Source organism: Candidozyma auris, chromosome 1 (assembly GCF_003013715.1).
Source record: "Candidozyma auris chromosome 1, complete sequence".
Classification (NCBI taxonomy): Eukaryota; Fungi; Ascomycota; class Pichiomycetes; order Serinales; family Metschnikowiaceae; genus Candidozyma; species Candidozyma auris.
The window spans coordinates 2,872,531-2,889,028 of NC_072812.1; the positions used below are offsets into that span (position 1 = coordinate 2,872,531).

Genomic DNA, 16,498 nt, shown 5'->3' on the forward strand with positions numbered 1-16,498 from the left:
GACCAATGGCAACAAATTCTCAAGTATTGAAACATTATCGTGTCAGAGTACCTTTAATAGGGACGATGGACGCTGGCGTCCATGTTTTGAATCAGGAATGAGGTGAATAGCTTACCTTGTGTAGTTTTGGGACAAAACCTACTAAAGAGATGTTTTTATCCCAAGATTAATTCAGTTGATCTTCGTAGTCTAGAGCAAGAGCTTATTTTGCTCCCACATCTTTCTCTGATTGTTCCAACCTTCTTGATCTCTTTCATGTTGGCTGCTTCTGTTAGCCTGACTTTCTTGCTCTCCTTGTTGTTGCCCATTCAATTGAGTAATGCGTGTTTGGTTTGGATACCCAAACCCGTCATTTGGCCGTCTTCTGGTAAACATGTTATCTAGTATTTCACTGTTGCCCAGCCTGCTAGAGCTCGTTTGGCCAAATATCGGAGGCTGTGGAAGGTGCTGAGGGAGTTGCTGAGGGATCTGCAGGGGAAGTTGTTGTGAAAGCTGCTGTGAAAGCTGCTGGGGTATTTGTTGCAACTGTTGAGGAAGGCGCCTGCGTTTCTCGGGAGGCTCCACAACACCATATTGCCGAGAGCTTGGAAGAAGCTTGTGGTCCAGTAGAAGCTTTTCATTCTGGGAAGAGCCATCGGAGCGACTGTGCGCTACTAGTGTCTTCGGCTTCTTAGTCGAGCGGAGGTCAATGAGCCTTTCACTAAGAAATGACGATTTAAACTCCTGATACATCTTCACCGTCTGAGGATAATCGTACTGATGCTCGTTGAAAAAAGGGTCAGCGACATTGAACAAGAGTTTCTCGATGTAAGTGGCAGTGGGTAGCCCGTTTGGAGGGTTCCCCATGTTTACAACCATCGAAGTTTGATTGTCCGTCTCTCTTCGTTGAGGCAGATTTCTTCCAGAATACGAATACTGTGATTGGAAGCTAAGCGTATGTTGAGGACGGAACTGAGACGACAGCTCTGTGCTCTCTCGGCCCTGTCTCCCACTCTCTTTGCTCTGTTCGACAGCCTCACTGGCCAGAGATGAGTCCAGCTCGTTCTCTGAATAGTCAGTGGCGTCAGATATGTTTTGCAGAGGCTCGGCTAGAAGTCTTTCGTTGGTGACTCTGGTCAAGTCTGCGTTTTTCGGCCCTTTCTTTCGTAGAAGCCCGTGTCTCTTCTTGAATTGGCTCAACCAACCGTGACTGAACGATACGAGCCGCTTAGGGTTTTCCACCCCAAACTGATGAGCATACATTTTCCAGTACTCTCGAAGCATGGGCTCAGTCACTGACTCGTTCATGCCCAACTTCTGCTGCACCATAGCGTCCATGGCCCGATTAATTTTCTCGTACTTGTAACTCGATTTTCGTCTTGAACTTTTCTCAAACTTGCTATCCAGCTGCCTGTACCTCTCTCTATATTCGTTTTCCCGCTTCACCCACTCGTTGAACGTCAGCGTAGATATCGCTACCATGTCCTTGAACTTTTCCACAGTATCCAGCTGGGGCCTGCCTGAGGCGTGAAAGTAGTCTAGTATTGTAATTTTCTGCTCAAGTGTGGCTCGAGGGAGTCTAGATCGGGTACTCATTACGAATGGACGAGCCTTGGGTAGGTATCTGTCAGTGTTGGTAGTAGCTGTAGGTGCTTGTACTAGAGTGCAGGGAGAAGAGGTAGAACGATACGACCAGATAGAGCGATTAGACTACTTAAATTTTTGAAATTGACGAGAACTTAGCTCAGTTAATTTGAATTGGCTCATTTGAGAATGATTCTGGTTGCTTTAGTGGGATATCTTTCAAAACTCATTTATATGTGAGGTGAGGTGAGGTGAAGCAGGTGCTGAGGGGGTATCAAGGAACGCAACAGAGAAAAGACAGTATTACTGACTCCAGATCTTATTTTCAAGGACACTGAAGCGAACCGAAATACTCCAAAAGCTCAATTGGCGCCTTCAACAAAATTTTACCCGAACCTACAATAACTGTTGTAGACTTATGGCCCATTACAACAGTATTGGTATAGTCAATCGCAGAGACTCAAGTTTCTCGGAGGCTGTAACTCAATTGCCCCCCTCCCACCTGCTCATCAATGATTCGACTTCGATGCTTATGCCTACGCATCTGATCCACTGCATTCCAGTAATAGTGGAGGTTTCATTGTCATTGTATATTGATACTTAGCGCTTAGTGCGAGCCAGCAGCTCTGGAGACCTTCTCCAACACAGACTCGTAGGCCACCTCAGAGAAGTCGGTACCCTGGATATCAGTAGAAACACCGTTCAAGGCTCTTCTCAAAGCGTCCTTAGAAGAAGCGTACACCATCTTCGATCTGATTGGGGCGGTGTCTGGAGACCAAGTGAAGAACACAATCTTGTTTCTCTTTCCCTCACCATTACCGATCTCGTACTCAAAGTCGTAGATGGCGTACTTGCACTCGTTTTCAGGCAACTTCTCCAAAAAGGCATCGTACTCCTGATTGGTGGAGGTCTCCTCCACAACAATTTCAGTCTTGTCATCGTTTATCTTGTAGATAATGAACTTGTGCTTCTTGCCCAACTTCAAGTCGTTGAAGGCCTGCAAGGATTCGTCAGCAACGGCAACACTGGAGTTAGTATGCGGTCAAGGAGGATAGGGTTTCTGAGAGGAAACATACCCGGATCTGGACTGGCAAAGTTAGTATGAGGTTGAGGAGGGATGTTTGTCGAGGTGTCGCGTGGCAATTGCGTTGGGCACATACCATTGTGTATTAGTTGATATAAGGAAGTTTTTTTGAAGGTGAGTGATAGGTGTTTTTTAGCTTCGTCCATGAACACGAGACCTGAGGTCGTTCCTGCAGGTAATGGAAGGAGGTCCCCACAAATTTCACATTGGAGGTTGATGTTATGTACTCTAGTTAGACTCTGCGTTGTGCCCTAGTTTCGGATTCTCCAAATATTTCCTTATATTTCCGCTTTCAAGTCACTTAGCCTGTTTGAATGATCTTCAATTTGTTGCGTCCTGCAGGTAATCCCGCCCAGGAGTACCAGCGTAGATTGCGAAATCCTGACCATACTTCACTTTGAAATGGGGTGAGCCAAGAGTTAGTGTTACTGGGGTGAGGTCAAAGATTTGTTCAAGGCTGATTATATCAGTCGCTTATTAACCAATTGATGTATTATTTGGGTAGTCCGAGGCTGATCGCCAGACAGCGGGAAAAGCAAGGAAAGAAGGTTTTGAAGGTGAGATCGGCTCCTAGTTTGAAGGATAAGGCGGCAATTGGCCTGTTCTATTGATTCTTCATAGTATAGAGCTACTTTAACTGAAAGATGAAGAATAGGCAATGTTATGAGCACTTTAATTCAAACGATGCCCTCTCAATGGCAACTTTAAAACCTTTTCAAATCTAAAACCCAGCTTTTTTACATTTAAGCGCTGTATTGAGGTTTTTCAGCTTTATAGTTCGTTCACTATGAGTTTTGAGTTGAATTATTGCTAGTTGGGGGTTACGAAACAGGAATACTTAGATTTAGCGCATGCGACTATAGTGCCTTTATTACCATGCATTACTGTAACAGATGTGGTGGCCGAGTGGTTAAGGCGTGAGGTGCAGGTTAAATCAGCACCTCCTCATGAGCTCTGCTCTCGCAGGTTCGAATCCTGTCCACGTCGTTATATTTTTCCATTTTTTTCAATACCTTATTTTTTGACTAAATTTATCGAAGACGACCCTTACTCTCTTTAAGTGACAATTTATACGTTTAAAATAAGAGACATCACACACTTTAGTGTCGGTTCTAGTGTTGGTGGGTGGTAGTGTGTTTAGCCACAAAATCTCAAGCATCGCTCATAGAACAATTGTATGGTGCCATCATCGAGGTCCAAAGTTACATCCTCATAGTTATCCTATAGAACCCAACGATGCCCGTTGACCTTTATCAAGTGCTAGAGGTCGATCTGTCTGCATCAGAGCTAGAAATCAAGAAGGCTTATAGGAAATTAGCCCTCAAGTACCATCCAGACAAAGTTAGCGAGGAGGAAAGAGAGAGCGCCGAGGTCAGATTCAAAGAAGTATGTCACGCTTACGAGGTTCTTAGTGATGAGAAGAAAAGAGCAGACTACGACTTGTACGGTGATACGGATCCGATGGACCGAGGCGGCTTTAATGGTAACCCATTTGGCAATGGGTATGGAGGAGGAGAGTACCAAGAATATAATGCTGATGATTTCTTTGAGTTCTTTAGGAACATGAACGGTCAAAGCAGCAATGGTGCTGCTAAGCACAAGAGTAGCACTGAAGATGCCAATATAAACATAGAGGTCACGCTAGAAGACTTGTTCAAGGGTAAGGTCGTCAAGGTAACAAGCACAAGAAACATAATATGTAAGAGCTGCGGAGGCTCGGGGGCCAGAAAGAATTCTAAAATGAGAACGTGCCTGAGCTGTCAGGGTGAAGGTTTTACTCAGAAAATTAAAAGGATGGGGCCTGGTGTTGCATTTCAACTGAAGGAGCCTTGTAGCAAATGTGACGCCACAGGCAAAGTGTTTTCGGCGAAAAATGCATGCAAAGCATGTCAAGGTAAGAAGGTGGTTGATGAAACTAAAATCTTAGAGTTTGAGATCGTTCCCGGCTCGCCAAATGTGGGGTCAATTGTGCTAGAAGGTGAGTCTGATGAATACCCTGGTAAAGAGACTGGTGACGTCGTCTTACAGTATACATGCAAAGATCACGATGTCTTTACTCGCCGTGGCGACGATCTTTTTACAAAGTACAAAATACCCTTGGTGGATGCGCTCTCGGGCTTTTCCAAAGTGCTTTGCCAGCATCTAGATGGTAGGGCTATGCATATAACCACCCCCAAAGGAAAGGTCATCAAACCCGGACATTTACTTAAGGTCCCCGGTGAAGGTATGCCTCGTGCAAACCAGGGTATGCTCTCAAAGTTCATGGGATCGAAGCGTGGTGACTTGTATATTGAAGTTGACATTGAGTTTCCTCAAGACAATTGGTACTTGGAAAAGAATGATTTGACCAAGCTCAAAAATATTCTTCCCAACGAACTACAGAACAAGAACGATATCAAGAAGCAAGAAGTGTCGTCCCTGTCGTTGCCAGAAGCAAATATAGAGTACGTGGAGAAGATTGTACTAGCCACCAAGGAATCGCTTCCATCCTACGAGGAAAAGCCAAAGCAGAATGGCCATGGAAACAGCTTCACTGGTTCCACCTACTACGGAGAGAGTTTTGACTTCGGGGGGCGTGACGAGCCTCAGGCCGAGTGTACAACACAATAATACATTGCATAGCATCATAAGATGGTTTTAAACGAATCCCGTCCGTGTATATAGATAATAACGATGTGGTGAAGAACAGAACTTCCAAGGTATAAATACGCGACGACTCAGAAGTCGAGCAACTCATCCAAGTCTTCCTTGCTGAGCCCAAGCTGTCCGTGCTCACGCTCTAGTTCAGCCTGTAGTTTCTTGTTTTCAGTGATAGAGGTCCGTGAACCCGTCTTTATAAAATGCAAATCCTCCTCTGTGAGTGCATCTTCTGGCTCATCCTTGAGTGGAATTACCTGAGGCACGGTGTCCACACTCTCATCATCTTCCGCCAATTGCTCGAGCAATTGACTGTCAAGCCTAAGTCCCTTCACAGGATCAACATCAACATTCGCTTTCCCGGAGGGTATCCTACTAGCATGCAACTGCGCTGTTTCTTGAGAAAATGTTTCGTGCAATTTCTTGTCCAATGAAGGGATAGTAGATCTTTCTGTTTTTTTTGGAGAATCCGAAACGAGAAGAGGAACCAACTCCGCCTCTCTACGAGCACTAGCACCACTGAAGAGGTCATTTCTTAGTGGGTCGGCGTTCTTCACTTGAGCTGGCGTGAGCCCACTGATTCCAGTGGTTCTTGATGGGGGATCCAAGTTGTCCTTGTTGGAGTACGAGAAGCCTAAAGACGAGTTCGATTTGATGAGTGAAGGCTGTTTCTGCAAAGGTGCACTACTTGGCCGAAGGGACTTCTGTTGAAGTGTAGTAGCAGATCGTTGCAAGAAAGGAGTAGAGCCATTCGTATCCTTACCTCCTAGAGGTACCCTTTGTTTCTTGTTTTGCTTTGGTTGAAGAGCAGGTCTTTTACTTGGAAGAGACAAGGTGTTCTCCTGCTTGCTGTACAGTTTAAAAGCATTTTCCTGGTCACTATGCTTTATTCGTAAATGGTTTGAAGACATTGTAGTTGTAGGTATGGGTATAGTTGGACTTCTGTGATCAATGTTTGTGTTTACTCAAAGTGGGAAGGGTGTGGCACGTATGCAGGTCCCGATGATAAAGTAGTAAGTAAAAGTATTTTATTCCCTCCTTTTGTAGTCAATTTTCAAATTGCCGTGCTCACATAGGATGAGCTAAGTGATAAGTGAATTTTTCTTTAGTTTGGTACTTGTCCAAGCGTTTCAGAAATGGTGACAGAAGTGTTCCTAATGCTGCGCAGCGAAAGACGCGATGAAGGCACACTCAACAATCTTATAGATATTTGAATGAGTTATATTTAGTGATTTTTCATGATCTTATTGAATTTAGGATGAATGAAGAGTTGTCAATCTACATTTTTAGATGTTCGTTTTTCTATTGTGGAATGGCGAGCTTTAATCCTACTGAAGTATCCTTGAATGGCTGCGAAAAGCAGCAAGTACGTGATTGCCTCATTTATCCCTAGGAAAACTAAAAAACGACCAGAGAGAGTCTTCAGATTTTTATAATGCCTTTTGCTAGTGAACTATATTAATTTTGAACAGATTTTGTGCTTTATCAATTTTTAAACGAAGTTTTATCAGAAATCAAATTTGTTCTCACCAGCGCAATTTGCAGCCATTTTGTAGATGTACTCACGTTTGGAGGTTTTATCACAACAGTAAGAGCAACAGATCGCCAGAATAAGAGAGAGATCAGATTATTATTCTCTTATCTTGAAGCAACAAGGTCAAACTATTAAATTGTTACCTTCTCTTCCCAATGCGTCTTCAAACTTCAAGCTTTCTCAACGTTCACTTGCCATCATCAGAATGTCTGATCGCAATGATAGAAATGCTTCCACATCCCACCACACACATATCTTACAAACATCCCAAGTCCCTAATCTAGGCATGCCTACATAATAGAAAAGACAGAATTCTATTATTTTTTTTTTTTTTTTGATATATTACCTCTTCTTTGCATTTACACCTATTGATCTCTCATACTCTCAATGTACACTCCTTATACATCTCTCCATATCTAATCACTCATATCACAAAGCCTTTTCCACAACAACTTCCCCACATGGTCTCGTACGGCTCGTCGCTATCGTCCTGGGTCTACTTGGCCGACTGGATCCTAGCGCTAATTCTCGGGTTGGCGTTTGTCTTCTGGTTCCCTCGATTGGTGGGGTTCGTGTTGACCCAAATCCTCCGTCTCTTCATCTGGCGGCGCTGCAAGATACGAATATCGCTAGATGCGTTCCGAATTTCTCCCTTGGGTGGTCGAGTGACCGCCAAAAACATTGTGATCTCGAACCAGGATTATACGATATCTATACTACGTCTCAACCTTACTTGGAGATACTGGTTGTTTCGACCAACACGAATTCTGGAGTACTTTTTGCGCCGTGGAGGAAACGACGCCGAGGAATCAGAGGGCGTCAGCTCTCAGCAGAACGCAAAGCTTGCAAGCAGTCTTCAGCTTCTACTAGAGGGACTCGAGGTGTTCATGTACAACAGACAAGTCTCATATGACAATATCTTAGAGAAACTAGAGAAAGAGCTACCGCAATCCCAGAGAGAAGCTTTAAGATCCCGCTTTGGCTCGGCATCTTCTTCGGCTACTCATACATCGTCGCCCAAGGAGTCCACTCAGAACTCCTCAGAGGCTGCTTCTTCCGAAAGTGAAAAAGTGGATGGCAGCGCGTCCAACTCCGTAGGATTTTTGCTCCATATTCTCCCCATATCCGTTCGAATTAAGAAGGGGGCCTTCGTATTGGGCAACTCGACTACCCCGACCATTCTTGTTGCTTCGTTTAAATCAGCTCTAGGTCTAGTGGATATCCATGGTGCGCCAACTAAATTTGACAAATATAGAGCACACTATGATCTCAATATGGAGAGATTCCAAGTTTCCATGAAGACGAACATATCTTACGACCCACTGAGGTACTCATCAGAGGCATTTGCTCATAGAGGAGGTGCTAAAACGAGGCACGCATTGTCCCTAAAACGCTTCCAAAAGCTCTTTCACAAATTTCTGGTCCAGAGGCTAATCAGCAAGAAGGACTCTAATATCAACGAAGAATGGCGTGGTTTGAGACGATACATAGACGACTTCCAAGATGAGAGATTGATGAATTTAGCCACAATCGAGGAATACGCCAAATACAGTATTCTTTTGGACTCTGTGTCAACTCAGCTCATCTATTACTACGATGTTCCAGGATTGAACACCACGAGTTCTCTCAAACAAAAAAGGTCCCCCAAGTTTGGCGTCGACTTGATTGTCTCCATGGGTACTTTTCACTATGGCCCATGGGCTGATCGGCAGCGTGGGCCACTTCATGCATTGTTATTTCCAGCATTAGCTCGTGATAGCGAGCCATCACCAGCACCCGAATCATGGGGAACTCAACGAACCTACGACGGCTTTTATTTTAATCTCATGGTGAAAGATGAGTTGATTATAAGAACTCCTACCAGAGAGTTGAGCAAAGACAGAGAGCAACTTGCTCACCAAGCATCCGAAAAGGCTAACCAGAAGATCACAAGACCCTTCGGATGGTTTGAGCTAAAACTTGCTGCTGCCTCTAAGATTTCATCATTTAATTCTTACAAGGCATTCGAGAATGGCTGGCCAAACAGAGTGACTTGCTTTTTTAGAAAACCTGAAATGCGCTCATCAGTGAATCACGATGTATTCTTTCTTGCAGATGAGCATACTATGGACTGTAATATCAACTTTCCTCTCAAGTGGAATGGCGATACAACTTGGACGTTCAACAATAAAAGCAAAAACGGCCAGCTATTTTACCTTCGAGATCATGCATTTTTGATGACTGATCTTTTATCTGACTTCGCATCTGGGACGCCGCCCCCTTATGAACAGTTCCGGCCCTTTCAGTATAATATCAATTGGGACATCGAGAACTATAAATTGCATTTCAACGTCAATGACCATAACATTATCAACAACGCATTGGATTTTAGCAACAACAAATACATTTGCTTCCATGGCAAGAACCTCGGGATAGTCTCCACTATCCCGCTCCTAGGCAACTTCGCTAAAAGTACAACCATTGATTACACATTGTTCACAGACAGATTGAATCTTTCTCTTGAGGTTCCCCCGTGGCACACATGTCATTCATTCCTCAAAGGTGATAACAAGATGGGACAAGCTGACAACTTTGAGGTTTCCGGAAAGTATACTTTTTACAGGAACATTGAAATCAATTATAGCAACTATAATGTCATGGATGCCATTGGTGACAACATTACTATGGTATTCTTTGGTGGCTTCATTCGGTATCTCTTCACGTTTCGTGAAAACTACATGGGCGACTACAAACACTTCAAGACTTTCGAGGAATATACGCAGGGTGCAAATTTGGGCTTCAATGATGACTCAGAGGCATCTTTGAGATCAATGGCCAGCAATGAAGGTTCAGTCAAGGAAAAGAATGAGGAGGAGGATTATCCGTATTGGGATGAACTCAAGACTGAAAATGATCTCAACGTTTCCTTCACTTTCAAGGCTAGAAATGGTCTTATAGTTTTGCCTAGTCACATCTTCGATCATAAAAGCCATCTTGGTTTGAATTTTGACTATCTTGATATCGATATTCATTTATGTCACTTCTATATGGACCTACAGGCTGATTTCAGTCCCATAACGGGCTATCAATTTACGGAGATGACCCCAAAAAATTATCGAGGTATAATTTTCAATCTCGAGGAGTACAGGGGAATCGGTGAGACCATCGGCGGTGATGTGTTTATTGACAACTTTCAGGTCCACACACACAGGATGCTTGGCCTTGCCCCTAGTCTTCTAACTTACCATTGTAAATGGGACTTTTCTTGTGCATCATTTTTGTTTGACACTCACCCTTCCTGTTTAGCTGTATTGAAGCTGTTCTTTGTGAACTTCATTACAGGCTTCAAAGATCTCGAAAATACTTTTATCTACGAAATACCGCTAGTCTTCGACATGGCAAATTTTACATTTAGATGCGAAGAGCTTATAATAAGACTCGACACTGGTATTCCCAATGTTACTTTCAAGCTTGCGTTTGATGATATGCTTGTGGCTTTTTGTGACATTGCCAATGAGCGTTACAGTTCGAAAATCTGTGTATCTATACCAAGCATCACCGTGGACGTAGCGGATGAACTGTTTGATAAGAAGTATCTATTTTGCTTAAGGACATCATTGATGTTCACTGACATCTGCCGTAAAGCGTGGCCAAACGACTTCCGCAGAAATCAACAAGCTTGGGCAAGAAGAAATGATGCACCAACGCACAGGATCCCATTCTTGATGAATGAGGATTCTAAAGATGTCACCTATGAAAATGCCTTTGGTTGTCTTCCCACCAGCATCACTCTCCCACATGCATCTATTCCACTCACAGATGAATATTTTCTTGTCAGAGAAACAAAAGGCTACGATGATGATCTTCCCTCTGTTGAATCACTGGATTTTTCGCTTTGCGATTTTGATACAAACGAAAGATTTGACCCCACAACTGACTATCATGCTAGTGATGTGACTCCAGATACGAAACAAGAACCAGGTCACAAAACAGATGCTTTCATTTTGGAATTTGACGCGATTGATGGATTTTTGACCCCTTTGGCCGTGAGCGCCTTTTTGGGCTTAGCGGAGGGATTCAACGTAATCGATATCGAGACACTTCTCGACTTTTTGCAGGCAAAAACTGTCAAAGATACCAAGATGTTCATTACTCCGCTTAGCGTTTGCGATAACATTCGATTTGTTGCACCCGAAATCAGCTTTCGAATCTCCGAGGAACCCATTCTCGCTCCGAGTGATGTTATATGTTCTTCTCCCAAAGTCCCAGTCATGACCATCAATGTTCAGGAACCTTCGATCGCATTTACCAAGCTCACAACAAGAATCAAGGAGACTCACGATATTAAATTGAACGAACCCCTCGCGTTGGCAACACATATAAAAAGCATAAGTGCGTTTCTCCATGATCCTCAGTTCTTTTCGCCTTCAGCAACATGTTTGATAGAGGAGCTCGAAATATGGCTAGCTAAGGATGATGAAGAGGGATTGGTTACCTCCATTCTGCTACGTGACATGAAGCTTTCTCTATTTCAAGGAGATGTTCTGTGGCTATTTTCATTCATAAAGAACTTGATCACCGGTTTTGCAGATGCTCATGTTGACAAAGCGACGAATGACTTACTGAACAGTATGAAGAAACTCATTTTCTTGATAGCGAACGCCGCAAAAACATCTGGACTTGATCATGATCCCACTGTGCTCACCAAACCATCGAGTGTTCTTCGTTCCTGCGATGACCATGTGAGATTTTATGATGGCTGGAAGCTCGGGACGAAGTTCAGAAGTATTGTTCAAAGATTATCGAAACTTGACTACGAAAGAATGAATGAGCAAGTAAAGGATACTTCATGGATCGTTCCGCTGACAGCAAAGGATGAAGTAAGCACTGCGTTTAGCTCATGGCGTACCTGGGAACGACAAGAGGTTCAAAGGGAGATTTACTTAGCAAAAGTCTTTGATCTGACTACTAGAGAAGTGCAAGGGCCTACCAGGGTCCACTTGGAAGTCATGACGATGAGATTTGAATTAATTGATCCACAGGGACAAAAGGACTGTCTTTCGCTACGTGGAATCAAAGTGATCTGCCACAAGTTTCCAAACATAAATCAAGTGCCCAAAACCTTGTTGTATGTCAACTTCGAGGAAATAGATGCTGGCTTTTCAATGATAACTGTCAAAGCTCTGAGGACAATACGAGATTCTATAGAGGGTCTACCTAAACGTGAGATTCCCGGTCATGATCACTCGAGTGAAAGTGGAGAAACTTCTACTAATGATGTGTTAACAGTCGCATCTAAAGCATCGACAGCTTCAAGAGACGACTCGCTATTTTTTGCGTTTGGTTCAATAAAACTAGCCCATGTAAGGTTTCAATTGCCTCATTCCTTCGTTGAGCTTAGTCTATTTGACAACTTCAACGGCTTCCATAAGATAAGGTCCTGTTCGTCCTTAGCTTCGAATACCAAAGAATACAACTTGTCTTTAGGTAGAGAAACAATGAATCATGTTGAGTTGACTTTAAGTCAGGTGAACTTGATGCTTGCGAATGCCGTGGGAACCAAAGGCAAGGCTCATCAAGTCGACATTGGTTTTGAAGATTGTGAATTCAAACTATCGGACTATCATGGCCAGTTGCTAAAGTCGTTGTGCTTCATAATCGAAGAAGATCTACCGGTCTTGAAAAGTCTGCTTCAATCAAACCAAAAAATTGAGCGAAAAGAGTTCACAAAATCCAAACCGTTCCAAATTTCAGAGCTTCCAGATTTCCAGATGAACTTTTTACTAGGTCACATCTCTTGTGATATACAGATCCTTTGTCCTTTATTCTTCCAATTCAGTCTATTGAAGAGTCAAACATCGATCAGACACAAGTATGAGAAGTTGACCTATGCAAGTAAGTTCAGAAAGGTTCTGTTTGATATTAAGATCAATGAATTCCCTCTTTTAAGAATTGAAGATACACACTTCCTGGTTTCACTGCGAGTGATACAGATCGGTGACGTTTTTGCAGTTGATGGTGACCTCAATCTCGGGTTTTTAAAGCTTACGAATCTTAATGTCACAAATTCACTTCACGAGTTGTTAAAAAGACTTGATAAAATTAGTCAGCGAGTTTCCGAATTAAAGCTGCTTGTGCCTCCCAGGTCAACCGTACTAAAGGAACCTGTTACTCAGAAGGAACAAGCTAATGCACTTGATAAGATTGTCGTTAAGATTAATTTGAAACAGGAAAATCTAAGCTTCTCGACTTTCCGAGATCGAACTCGTTACTCATTAGAGCTAGATGGAATGTCTCTTTCCGCTACAAATATTTTTAGGGATGCGCTGGGATTCGTTCAAGTTTGTTCCCTTTTTGGTGAATATTCTATACCTGTCATGAGAATCACACTTATAGATCAAAGTATCCCTGTTGGCTTGTCTACATTGCTTGACTTGAATGTGACGGCGAAAGTATCAAATGACGTCTCTGAAGATGGAAGTGTACCGGCAATACAAACTAAGTCACTTCAGATCGAATCTGAGCACTTGCGAATTTGTCTCAGTCCATGTATGCTTTTCAAGTTGGTGGACTTTGTTGATCTGATTACAAAAGTATATGCAAGTTATGAGGTGAGTATTCCAAAAAGAAATGCAAATCATGATAGCCAAAAAGGTTTTAAAACTCCACAAAGCAAGAGCAAGGAAGAGAAGTCATTTACTTCTAAATTTTCGTCAGTACATGTGTTATTTTACAACTTTTGCATCGGCTGGCTCTTTGGCTCTTCCCATAAGGATTATCCTGGCATCATATTGGGAGCTGAGAGAATTTTTGCGGTGACAAAGCATGATCTTGGCAAGTTAAGCTTGATGGAAGGATACTTGTCTGCTGCAAACGGAAATACAAGTACTAGCTTTTACAGTATGCTGTCTGAGCTCAACAGTTTGAACCGTGCCTTCATGCCCAAGATGCAATTCAACTATTGCATAACCAAAAACGATGAGCTTTGGGTCGATCTTAAGGGTGACGAGCTTGATGTTCGTTTCATGTCAAACTCTTTGGTAATCGTAGAGCGGACTGTGAAGTCAGGCTCTGAAGTTCAAGACTTCTTCCAAGGTAGGTCCAGGGTTACGCAACGGCGAAAGTCTTATAAACATCAAATGCCGCAAAAAGTGAAGCCAAAGCCAAGCACGCCGTTTAAGCCGCCATTCTCATCTGTTCATACCAGCATCTCTTTTGCGGGTTCTCGAGTACTTTTCTACCGATTGCAAGAGGAAAACCTTCTGGATGTGCCACCTTCGTTATCGTTGCAGTCTCCATCGGTGAATTTAGCAGTTCAGTACAAGCACCTTAAGGATGGGCAGAAGAAGCACAATATCAAGTTCGAGGTTTTAATGAAACTGTCTGATAATACTGTGTACTCTTCATGTGTTCCAGTAATAATGGATTTCGTTGACGCCATGAAACTGATGCTCAGGAATAGCAAGAGGGATCATGTCGAAATCAATACCAGTATCAAGGAAGTTGAGCCTAGCTCTGACGCAGGTTCGAATATCGGAAAGATACTCAAGGATGTTGATTTTCATCTCGGCGTTATCATTGAAAGTCAAAAATTGTCTCTTAGTTGTGAGCCAACGGCTAAAGTGGCTGCAATTGTGGAGTTCGATGGCGCTTCGGTGCTGGCGACAAACAACCTTTTGGATTCATCGACGATTGACATCGTGACACGTCTCGACCGAATTGGGGCGTCATTGCAGCATATTTATTCAGATGAGAAAAGTGGTTTCATTGGACTCCATTCTATTGTGGTTTCCAACTCAATTACCTTTGAAAAGACTGTCAATATCGTTTCCAGCGGGTGCATCTCTGACGTGAAGGCATATGTGAAAATGAAACAGTACCAAGATGTCGATTTATTCAGAGATATCTGGTACCCGAAGAGCTACCAAATTTCCAGAAGACATCTGTCATCAAAATTGCCTCTGAAGAAAGCTCATTCAAGGAAGAAGGAGGTGACATCGAGTTATGCAATTCCGTTCTCGCTCACATACATTTTGTCAAATTGTGCCATTGAAGTGGACTTTGGTGTTGCATTGGGTGTGGTTGTCCTTGAGGTGAACAAGAGTTGGTTGGTTTCCAGAAAAACTTCAGATTGGTTTTATGATATGGATTTTGGTTTACAAGAGCTTCTTGTAAACTCTCAGGGACGTTTGGGTGGCTATGTGAAGTTGGACAAAGCGAACGTTCATTCAACAATCGAATGGAGGTTGAAAGAGCTTCCGCTGCTTGATGTTCCATTGGTGAAATTTTCAGGTGGTTTTAATAGTCTCACGTTGAAGTTGTCCTTTGATCAGCATACTTTTGCTGTTGGAAACATGGAGGGATGGCGCATTGAGGTGTACAATCGAAAAAACGGAATCAACATTCTGAAAGATCATTTGTACATGATGATCCAATACAAAAGTACGGAAGTTTTCCTCACCTCACTTGCAGCCTCTGATTTTCACGACATTTTCAGCACGATGTCAAGAATGTTGGATGAAAAAAGGACTTACTATAGGGAGATTCTTGATGATTCAAGCAAGGATGCCATGAAACGTCACGAGGAAATTCCTATGAACAAGCTTTTGGAAGTTGTGAAGAAGCTAGAGACCAATATTGAAGTGCGGACAGGAACAACAGCCATACAAGTGTATCCACAATCTTTCGACGATACTCGTGTGCTCTATATCCAGCTCGATAAATCGAACGCAAGTTTCTTCCAAAATGAATACACTTTGGGTGTGTCAAACGAGATTGAGCTCAGATTCAATAATTTGAAAGCATCATTGTCCACAGCAGCCGGGATCTCTAGTGAAGCTATAGACGCTTTGAGTGTTCCTGAATTCGTGCAATACGCTAGAAATGCAAAAGGAGGTACAATCTTCCTTTCACCAAAGTTCATGATCTCTATGAGGACATTTCAGAGGTATAACACCAATGTCATAGAGTACCTCTTCCAATCGTCATTTGGAGGCACAGTAGATGTGAGATGGAACCTTGGTTCAGTTAATTGCGTACGTGAGATGTACGCTGCGCATAGAAGAGCGTTGGCATCTCGTACCGAATATTCAGGCGGAAAACTCGGTAAGTTGAGAAATACAGAAGACATTGAGAATGCTGTCTTTGGTAAAGGTCTTCCAGCAGATTCTGAAAACGATAAGGATCTCACTTACGATGCAGAAAACGCTAAGAAGGATATCGACAAGGACATCAGGGATACATTCGAGAAAGTTGCCACGGAATCCAAGTTCACATATGTTCCATTGGCTCCACCAATTATTGAAGCGCCTCAGCTCAAGGAGTTGGGCAATGCGACTCCTCCATTGGAATGGTTTGGTCTTCACCGAGACAAGTTCCCTGATGCCACACACCAGTTGGCTATCGTCACACTACAGAAGCTCATCCATGAGATCGATGAGCATTATTCCAAAGCACTTGGACCATCCTAAGAATGCATGCATTAGCTAATTACAAGTTCATTTTTTTAGCGGAGCGACCTAGTGAGTCAAATACCATCTTCCCTTGGCTCTTCTTCTTTCCAAGATCTTCCTGCCGCCTCTAGTTCTCAATCGAGCCAAGAAGCCGAAGTTTCTTTTGCGTTTGAGAGTGGATGGCTGATATGTGTTACCCCTAGACTTGAAGCGTCTTTGAATAAGGTTCAGGAGGGTACTCAAAATTGA

The 16,498-nt window shown here is 43.0% G+C and overlaps 5 protein-coding genes and 1 pseudogene across 6 annotated transcripts; 3 read left to right on the top strand and 3 right to left on the bottom strand. All coding sequences in view use genetic code 12, as the record gives it.

The window, feature by feature from the left end:
* Window positions 1-189: 189 nt before the first annotated feature.
* On the bottom strand, window positions 190-1,575 carry CJI96_0001330 (uncharacterized protein; the record flags this gene model as incomplete). The annotated part of the gene is made up of 1 exon (XM_029033339.1): window positions 190-1,575. The coding sequence occupies one exon, from the start codon at window positions 1,573-1,575 to the stop codon at window positions 190-192; it is 1,386 nt and encodes a 461-aa protein (XP_028891931.1).
* A 595-nt stretch (window positions 1,576-2,170) lies between these two features.
* Window positions 2,171-2,726, bottom strand: COF1 (cofilin; the record flags this gene model as incomplete). Its single annotated transcript, XM_029033340.1, has 3 exons — window positions 2,171-2,588; window positions 2,640-2,650; window positions 2,724-2,726. The coding sequence occupies 3 exons, from the start codon at window positions 2,724-2,726 to the stop codon at window positions 2,171-2,173; spliced, it is 432 nt and encodes a 143-aa protein (XP_028891932.1).
* An 813-nt stretch (window positions 2,727-3,539) lies between these two features.
* On the top strand, window positions 3,540-3,634 carry CJI96_0001332 (annotated as a pseudogene). The gene has a single exon. The product of its transcript is annotated as a tRNA-OTHER (tRNA).
* A 249-nt stretch (window positions 3,635-3,883) lies between these two features.
* CJI96_0001333 (uncharacterized protein) lies at window positions 3,884-5,257 on the top strand (the record flags this gene model as incomplete). Its single annotated transcript, XM_029033341.2, has 1 exon — window positions 3,884-5,257. The coding sequence occupies one exon, from the start codon at window positions 3,884-3,886 to the stop codon at window positions 5,255-5,257; it is 1,374 nt and encodes a 457-aa protein (XP_028891933.2).
* Window positions 5,258-5,364: 107 nt separating this feature from the next.
* Window positions 5,365-6,195, bottom strand: CJI96_0001334 (uncharacterized protein; the record flags this gene model as incomplete). The annotated part of the gene is made up of 1 exon (XM_029033342.2): window positions 5,365-6,195. The coding sequence occupies one exon, from the start codon at window positions 6,193-6,195 to the stop codon at window positions 5,365-5,367; it is 831 nt and encodes a 276-aa protein (XP_028891934.2).
* Window positions 6,196-7,279: 1,084 nt separating this feature from the next.
* CJI96_0001335 (uncharacterized protein) lies at window positions 7,280-16,267 on the top strand (the record flags this gene model as incomplete). The annotated part of the gene is made up of 1 exon (XM_029033343.2): window positions 7,280-16,267. One exon carries the CDS (start codon window positions 7,280-7,282, stop codon window positions 16,265-16,267), a length of 8,988 nt encoding a protein of 2,995 aa, XP_028891935.2.
* Window positions 16,268-16,498: the final 231 nt, after the last annotated feature.